General features: G+C 29.6%; 2 protein-coding genes across 2 annotated transcripts in view; both read left to right on the top strand.

The window, feature by feature from the left end:
* The first annotated feature begins 2,742 nt into the window (after positions 1-2,742).
* On the top strand, positions 2,743-7,659 carry LOC124932809 (F-box/LRR-repeat protein 3-like). The gene is made up of 7 exons (XM_047473491.1): positions 2,743-3,655; positions 3,738-3,863; positions 5,113-5,217; positions 5,301-5,700; positions 5,780-5,909; positions 6,927-7,221; positions 7,291-7,659. The coding sequence occupies exons 1-7, from the start codon at positions 3,017-3,019 to the stop codon at positions 7,534-7,536; spliced, it is 1,941 nt and encodes a 646-aa protein (XP_047329447.1). The 5' UTR covers positions 2,743-3,016; the 3' UTR covers positions 7,537-7,659.
* Positions 7,660-8,738: 1,079 nt separating this feature from the next.
* The window catches only part of LOC124930382 (probable protein disulfide-isomerase A6), a 5,618-nt gene continuing 4,818 nt past the window's right edge, over positions 8,739-9,538 (top strand). Inside the window, exons 1-2 of the mRNA XM_047470733.1 lie at positions 8,739-8,903; positions 9,520-9,526. Coding sequence (XP_047326689.1) covers positions 8,739-8,903; positions 9,520-9,526 — 172 coding nt within the window. The remainder of the gene's footprint in view (positions 8,904-9,519; positions 9,527-9,538) is intronic.

The following is a 9,538-nucleotide window of genomic DNA, read 5'->3' as shown; positions in this document are numbered from 1 at the left end:
CCGAAGAGGAGACACGCCAATAGGACGTTCAAGCCACACCATCACTTTATATACATGTGCCCCGTTATCAACCCAAATAGATTAATGGTAACGACTATGTAGATAAGAATGACGCACCTTAATTTTAATACAATCGTTCTTCTGTACTAATTGATTTTTCTCACCGAGTTCAATAAATTCTCCAATATCATTACGGGCCCGACTAAGAAGATCATGATTCCACATATTTGTTGTCATCCCAAACAATTGAATCCATGTACCCTCTCTATTTACGGGCGTTCTTATGTTGTGTTTGGTCGCTACAATATGTGTATTTTCAATATTAATTGATCGACCATCAGTCGTCGGATTCATTCTTGGACTAAAGGTCTAATACACTTATAACTCAATAACATCGTTTAAAGTTTAAGTGTAAGTGGTAAATCTGATTCTTATTAGAATAGATGTCACACAGATTCTCTTAAGCGGTAAATCTGATTCTATTATTATATATTCTATTATTATATAACTCAATAATATAGTTTAAGGAGAAGGAATGATGGCAGTGATTATGTTATTTTTCAACCAAAAAATTATCAAAATTGAAACATTATATATTTTAATGATTTTTTAAAAATATTATATATTTTAATAATTAATAATTAATAATTAAAAAAAATTATTTTAAATTACAAGAGTGATTTTTAAGATATAATAGGTAAGTGAGGAGTTTGATTTCTATTTACCCTGTTTTAAATTAAAATTCATGTAAACTCTCAAGTAAAATTTAAAAAATATATGATTAATAATTAATAAAAATAAAAATAATATCCATTAATAAATTTAATTTTTTTTTATTTATTAAAACTCAATATTAAACCAAGGGCTCGTTTGATATTTGGTTATTTAGGTTTTCTTGATTTTCTCCCTAAAAATTATATTTGATTAAATTTCTTAAGAACTAATTTTTTATAGTTAAGTCAAAAATATTTTTTTAATTTTTAAAGATAAATTAATTTTATATAATTAAATAAAATGTATTTTTATATTTAAATAGATAAAAATAATAATTAGATGATTAAAATAATAATTGAATTTTGAGATAAAAACTAAGAAAAATAAAAATAAAAAAATCATTTGAACAAACGAGCACCTAAGATAAAACTTGACTGATCCACCCAATAATCAAAAAACAATTATTTTTAATTGAACAAAAGTCCACATTTCATTTTATAACTAATTTGAATGGAAGGATGATTGTATGTTATTTGTAATAGTTTCAAAACTCTCTTATATTTAAATATGTAAATATAAAAATTCAAATAAATTATCAACTTGACCTAACCCCACCATTAAAGAAAATGACATAAAAAAAAAGTAGAGCGTATAGGTACGGTGGTCATCTCATCACACGTTAACATTGAAATCAACCGTACATCAAGTTGTGGGTCCCACGCATGACGTGTTATCCGCGAATCGGGTACGCCAAGTTGTTCTTAAATAACGTGGTACTAATTAACTATTCTATTTATAGTCATCTAATTTAAATTATTTTAAATTTAATTCTTTAATATTATTAATAATAAATTTGTAATTATAAGTTTCTAAATAAACTAAAAAAAAAAAGTTATTTAAATCATTCAAGATCAAACAAAGCCTAGATAATGATGTCAGATGACTTTTAAAACAAACTTAAATACCATCAATATCCTTCATGTCAAACAAAAGAGAGGCAATGCTAGCATTTATCTATTTTTGTTTGTAAATACAATAATAAATTAACAGATAATATCTATGTCAGATTAAGTAAAAACAAAAAGTGTTTTATGTAATAATTTCAATGTAAAATATCTAAATAAACATTTAAATAAAATAATCTATAAACTTTTTAATGCAAATAAGTCAATACTTAAATTTGTACACTATTAAAAGTACATTAACATAATCATTCATTAACTAAAATAATTTTACTATATAAAAATAACATTATAATAATTCAGTAAATTAAAAACACAAATAATTGATTTTTTTATATAGGAATCTATTATAACTTTAAAGTCATCACTTTCATTTAAATCTTTTAAAGTGAAAATTCAAGTAATTTAATAACCATTACGGTACTTCTATCTCATTAGGTTAAAATTTATTTCTTATTAAATATTTATAAAACAAATAATAAAAATCATAAACAAACAAGTCCATAGTATTTTTTTTTAAAATAAAAATATAAATATAAATCACCATAAATTTTACCAAGAAAACAAATCACCATAAATTTAATTTAATTGTGTACTTGCATTCAGATGTGATATTTAATTTTAACATAATTTTCTCGAATAAGACGAATGGTCCCATCTCGAAAAAATTAAAATAAAAGTATAACATAACTCTCTAATTTTAAAAAATAAAATTCAATTTAATTCACTACTTTCTTATTTAATTAATAAAAAATTGACAAAATTTATGTTTAACACTGATTTATATATAACTCTTTTTTTAAACCAAATCCTACACGGAATAATCCTGGTCTACTTATATAAGTCATATCATTTTTATTTATATATATATTATATTAAAATAAAAATATTAGGAATCAAAATAAATGTTTAATATATTAAATTATTTTAGGTAAAATAAATTTGTATATAAAAAAATATTAAGAAAATAATTGTTTATAAAAAAATAAATAATATTAGAATGATAATTGATTATTTGAAAAACATAAATAAATGATTTTCCAAAGTATCCACCGCTTATCATTTATCATATCACATGTAAACATCACACTCTGTCTCTCTCTCTCTCTATCTTTCTCTCTCCCCTGAGCTGCATTTTCCGACGACCGTGATCCTCCTCCGGCCACCTGAAACAGCTCAAGAACACAAATCAAAATCTTCAAACAGTAACATGAAAGCGATTCCATTGATTCCTTTCGGCTCATTCATCTTCCTAATTTCCTCCATTGTTCGTCGCATACCACTTCTCAACCTCCGTCTTCTCTACTTCCTCTTCGTCCCAACCTAGATCAAATTTCTCAATGGAACAAGAAGACTCATCTCCGATTCTCTCTCTCCTCACAGACGACCTCCTCCTCCGCGTACTCAACAATCTCCCAGGTGAATCCGATCGCAAGACATTCCGTTCCGTCTGCAAAACCTTTCTCCGTCTCGACTCCATTCATCGCACCTCCCTCCGTATTCTCCGCACCGAATTCCTCCCTACCTTACTCCGTCGATACCAACGAATCGAGTCTCTCGATCTCTCCGTATGTCCCAGAATCGACGACGGTACGGTAGCGATTCTGATGGGCGGTGTTTCATTCGGTTGGAGTCAGAGTCTGAGGACTCTTATACTCAGCCGATCGTCTGGATTGAGATCTGGAGGATTGGAGAGACTGATTCGAGTTTGTCCGAATCTGGAAATTATTGATGTTTCTTATTCATGTGATTTTGGGGATAGAGAGGTAGCGGCTTTGTCGTTCTCATCTAGTTTGAAGGATCTGAAGATGGATAAATGCTTAGCGGTTACGGATGTTGGTCTTGCGAAGATAGCGGTTGGGTGTAGTAATCTTGAGAGATTTAGTTTGAAATGGTGCTTTAAGATTACTGATCTTGGTATTGATCTTCTTACGAAGAAATGCTTTAAGTTGAAGTATCTGGATATCTCTTATCTAAAGGTTTTTTTTTCACTGATTTCACTTTTACCTTGAATTCATTGTTATTTAGAATTGTAGATTTGAGAAGTGGTTTATGTTTTAGGTGACAAATCATTCGCTAATGTCAATTGCTTCTCTGCAAAGGCTGGAGGTTTTAGCTATGGTGGCATCTAATTTTGTTGATGATGAAGGTTTGCATCATCTTGGAAATGGTTGTCCTTCACTTCAGGTTCTTTTGTCAACTCATAATTCATTGTTTTGTTAGAGTAGTATTAGTTTTAGATAAATTCTTTCATGGTATTAGAGTTGAAGTTGAGAATTTCTTGCAAATTCATGGGAAACAAAGATTGAATAGAAGAACTCATGTAGAGGCTTGAAAACAGAGCAAAAGTTGGTTTTGATTTCCAGGGGTTTATTCCCTAGGATTGGTATGACCCACTTAAATCAAAGCGTTTTTAAGTGAGAATTGAACATGATACTTAGGTATATAGCTATTTGGTGGGTTGAACTTGTAAGGTTATTTGGATTATTTGAAAAAACTTTCTTTGATGTAAAATTGGGGTTAATTGGGTAAAACTTGACAAAAATCATTTTGATATTTTAAAATATTATAAAATAAAATAAAGTAAAGGTAATTTGCTATTTATTTAATGATATGTTTGAATTTGGATTAAATTCAAATAATCTTTCATCAAACAAGCCCTTGATTGGTGTGGGGTGATGTTGTGCTAAAGTAGTAAAAAGTCATATCCCAATATAGAAAAGAAATAAAAAACAGAAACACCTATTTCATATTAATGCTAATGAATTAAGAATATTATTGGCCACAACAAATTTAAACTTCAAAATCTATGCAAATGTCAATATCAATATGCAACAAATCCCAACTTCAAAATCTATGGAAATGTCAATATTTAGTGCAGTATTCTCCTCACAATTGAAAGCCCAATTGATGCAGTTTTGTAAACTCGAAATGATGAAGCTGATCATGACAAGCTCACTGTTTCGTTTGTGGGAGAGCATTGTATATATAAATAATTGTTAAAAAAGTATAGATGAACTCTAACTATTTTATATAAGTTTTATACATAACTAGATTAGATTTTTTTTAAAATTATATATATTTGAGATATATTTTTTTGAGAACGCTGGGTTCCGCTTCTCCTATGGAGTGCGACTAATCCCCGCGGGTTAAGCATATAGCTCGCGGACGAGCAGAACTTGTCCCCTGACAGACTCGAACCCAGGACCTCAAGGAAGCTGAGGATATCCACCTCCTTAGGCTAACCTTTAAGTTAAAGACTTTACTACTTCAACTACTTCGAGTGAGTTAGATTAGGATTTTATTACTAGAGTTATATTAATATTTACAATTAACTATATACATAATGCATATGTTACTGTCGTTAGTCCTTCATTTCAATCAATTATACACTCTAGTGTTATTCTTATATTACGACAATTTTGTTGACTGTCAGATTCTAGACTTATCAAGATGTGACAAAATCAGCACGTTTGGTCTGAGTTCCGTGATGAGAGGACATCATGGTCTTCTGCAAATATACGCAGCTTACAGTTTCTTTGTAAGCAACTTATCCTATTTAAAAACAAATAAATACATTCACATTAGTTTCTTATTTTGTATACATGGTATGTGAGGATACAGGAATTTTCAACGAGCATACTCAACCAAGTGAAGAATATGAGGAATCTGAAGACAATTAGGATTGACGGGGCTCGAATAAACGAGGCAAGTTTTGAAATACTTGCTACCAATTGCAAGTCGTTGGTAGAAGTTGGACTAAGCAAATGCAAAGGAGTGACAGATAGTGGCTTAAGGCTGCTAGCTGAAGCTTGTTCAAGTTTAAGACATGTTAACTTGACTTGCTGTAACTCTATTACTGATTTATCAATAATATCAATATCACAGTTTTGTAAAGGTCTCTTAATCCTTCAGTTAGAGGCTTGTATTTTGATATCATATACTAGTCTTCGTTGTTTAGGAGTTTGTTCTTCACAACTCAAGGAGCTTGATCTTACGGATTGCTCTGGCGTTAACGATACAGGTTATTACTTATAATCAATTTTGCTGATTCTATCTTCTTAAACTTAACTTTTTTTCACCTTGTAAAATATTTTTTGCAGGTCTTCGATTTTTGTCTGGTTGTTCACAGCTTGCATGCTTGAAACTAGGGCTTTGTACAAACATATCAGATGAGGGATTGTCTTATATTGCTTCAAAGTGCAGACATATTCATGAGTTGGATCTCTACCGGTAAGCTGCTAACTATATTTAGAATATATATTGATGAAAATGTGTGTTATTTGGATCAAATGATTATAAATTTATAACCTTAATGTAAGAGTTCTTTTAACATTTTACTTGATGATTGAATGACATAATATTTCACCACTATACATGTAACATCAAGTTTTTTATTTTTTTTACATAATCAAACATCATTTCATTCACTTTTTATCAATCACATTACTCAATTCATTAATCAAAATACTAAAATATTTATTTTCAAATAAATATTATTTTATCATTATACATTAATATCTTTCAAGTCTTTTTACCAAAAAAAAAACTTAATTTCTCAAAATCAACACTAGGAGCTTGTTTGGGATTTTGTCCAAAAAAACCTTGTTTGATAAAAAAAAGGTAGTTTATTTGAGTTTTTTAATTGGTTTAATTACTAAAATATTCTTTTGTATTTCAAATTTAATAAAATAAAGTAAGAGTTTTAATATTTTAATTGATGAAATTAATTTGATGGTTAGAATGATAGTGATGTAAAAAAGATAGATTTTTTTAAAAACTAGTAAAAACCCAAATTTTTTTCTCAAAAAACGCATATCAAATGAGCTTCAACTAAGAATTTTTAAATAATCTAGGTTTATTCAAAATAATCCCTAACCAAACAAGCCAAGAGGGATTAATGAAAATAGTTTCTTCATTTCAAAATAAAAATAAAATAAAATATTTTTTAGTTGATGATTTAATGGAACAAGTATTCTTGACAGGATGTTTGATGATTTAAATTTAATTGGGCCTCGTTTGATATGGGGTTATTTGAATAATAATATGATTATTCTCAAATAATCATGTTTGATGTAGGTAGTTATTTTAGTATGTTACTTGAAGAGTAAATTGTTGATTAGATAGAAATAACCCAGAATTCAACCAAGTGGTACATTATGTGTGTAAATAACTGATTTATAGATTACATCTTGAATTGCCATTTAATAAATGTGATATCAAAGCTAAATTTATATAATTTACTGTCAGGTGCACAGGAATTGGTGATGGTGGATTAGCTGCTATATCAACTGGTTGTAAGAAGATGAAAAAGCTAAATATATCTTACTGTTATGAAGTTACTGATGAGGGGATAAAATGGTTAGGATATTTGGAAGAACTATCTGATTTGGAGTTAAGAAATCTTGTGAAAGTGACTGGTTCAGGTTTGGCAGCCATTGCTTCAGGTTGCAAAAAGCTTTCTGATTTGGATCTTAAAAGCTGTATCAACATTCAAGATTCCGGTTTCTGGGCTCTTGCGTATTACAGAGTTAACTTAAGACAGGTATAAGTTAGTTAGGTCTATTTGAAAACACTTTCTTTTTCTGATCTCATATGGATTTACATCTTGCAGATAAATCTAAGTCATTGTGGAATATCTGATGCGGGATTGTGCATGGTATTAGGAAACTTGACCCGACTACAAGATGCGAAACTGGTAAACCTTAGAAACGTAACGGTCCAAGGGTATGAGTTATCTTTGAGGGCTTGTTGTGCTAGGCTGAAGAAGGTAAAGCTGCTAGCTAATCTTTCTTTTCAACTTTCTCATGAACTACAAGATACTTTAAGGATAAGGGGCTGCAGAATTAGATGGGATTGATTAAGAAACTAAGTATATGATGATGGGAAATCCTCTATCTTGTGATTATGCATTTTGGAGACCAAACAAATTGGATGTAAGTTGTTTGAGTCAGTTGTTTTTTTCAATGAAATGCCAAACTATTTAAATAATTGTGTTATTTAGTTTAAGAGAAGATTTATTAGTATTTAATTGAAGCTATTTAGTTAAGTTAAATCTTCTCTTAAACAATATTTATAGAGGTTTATGTACTTTTAAATTTATTTATATATATAAACTTGACAAATGTATTATATTTATCAAATTAATAGAAAAAAGTTATAGTTGTTATTTTTTACCAACTGGGTTCATGACAAATAGGAATCAATTACATAATTAATGAAAATAAAGTATTTTGAGATAATATTTTTTTTAATAACATTAATATTTTAAATTTATATATAGAGTATAATATTTTTTTCAAATAATAAAGTTATATATAAATATTTCAACAGTGGTTATAAATTAAACATATTAGGAATGAATTATATATAAATGATTTTTTTTATTAAAAGTTTTAAAATAAAATAGTTATATTAAAATATTTTATTTGAATTTATCATTAATTTTAAGAATTATAAAAAAATTAAAATCAAATGGTAATTTTAGTAGTTAAAATATTAAATATGCATTAGGTTAGAGAAATTAAATAAAAATACCGGTTTAGCAATCCAATTAGACAAGCTATAATAAAGGCTTAAAATTTCTTTTTTTCCTTCTTTATAATTAAATAGGCAGTCAATTGAACATCAAGCAATCAAAAAACAAGCCACCGAGATTTTACGTGGAAAATCCAATTAAGGTAAAACTACAAGACCCTTAGACCACTTAAACCATCAACTATATCATGAGTACACAAATGTTGGCACATACAAGCCTAGATGTAATATAATAAGAAACATTAAATAATCTCGTCCTAACTTGTCATTACAACATATATCATCATCATCAAAGATGACTAGCAAAAATAGAGGTCGAAGAAATTGCTAGCCTAAAACTGCTGATCAGAGAAGAACAGAAGAATGCTGATGTTCTTGCCTACACGAACTAACCTGGTCGACTAGTCGGAGGCTGATCAGAATCCTTCTTTTGAGAGAACAGAGTGTACAGGAAAGAGGGAGCAGAGATTTGAGAGAAAGTTATTTCTCATCTTTTTTTTATGTGTTAATTAATGAAATGCCCTAATGGGCTTTATTTTTGGTCAAGCCCAAAAACTATTTGAGCTGACACCAAAAAATCTCCCCCGTCAGCGCAACTTTGTGGGCTCTAATAAATTCGCTCTCTCCCGACAATCTTCAAACTTGTCCTTAGGAAAGGACTCTGTAAACATATCTGCACCATTCTCACTTGTATGAATCTTCTCCAAGTTCAGCTCTTTTGCCTCAAGCACTTCACGTATCCAATGATATCTCACGTCGATGTGTTTGAATCTCGAATGAAAAGATGAATTCTTCGAGAGATGAATGACATTATGAAGGAGTCAAATTTCCTGTACCATTGTCTATGCGCTTGCTTGAGCCTGTACAGACTTTTCTTCAACATGTAGACAAGATCTTCTTTACCTTTAACTTTGAAACCCTCGGATTGTTCAATATAAATTTCTTCCTCCAAGTCACCATGGAGAAATGCAGTCTTCACATCAAGTTTACAATTTCTAAATCTTGACTAGCAGCCAATGCTAACACAACTCTGATGGATGACCTCTTCACAACCGGTGAGAAAATCTCTTCAAAATCAATCCCCCTTTTCTAACCAAAGCCCTTCACAACTAGTCTTGCTTTGTATCGAGGCTGTGAGCTATTATCTTGATGCTTCAACTTGAATACCCACTTGTTCTTCAAAGTCTTATTTCCTTTCGAAAATTTCACCAAGTCATAAGTCTCGTTCTTTTGCAATGAATTTATCTCTTCTTGCATTGACATCGATCACTTGTTCTTGTTTTCATGAGACAATATTTCTTGACAGGTTTATGGTTCTCCCCCGT

The sequence above is a fragment of the Impatiens glandulifera genome, chromosome 3, assembly GCF_907164915.1.
Source record: "Impatiens glandulifera chromosome 3, dImpGla2.1, whole genome shotgun sequence".
NCBI lineage: Eukaryota > Viridiplantae > Streptophyta > Magnoliopsida > Ericales > Balsaminaceae > Impatiens > Impatiens glandulifera.
Note: the sequence above shows the minus strand (reverse complement) of the source record. Positions and strands in the feature narration are given on the sequence as shown.

Bases quoted from the DNA above. Each gene is read 5' to 3' on its own strand.
- LOC124932809 (XM_047473491.1), top strand. From the start codon at position 3,017: ATGGAACAAGAAGACTCATCTCCGATTCTCTCTCTCCTCACAGACGAC. The intron at 5,218-5,300 runs GTAAGCAACTTA...GTGAGGATACAG, and splicing joins ACGCAGCTTACAGTTTCTTT to GAATTTTCAACGAGCATACT. The intron at 5,910-6,926 runs GTAAGCTGCTAA...ATTTACTGTCAG, and splicing joins CATGAGTTGGATCTCTACCG to GTGCACAGGAATTGGTGATG.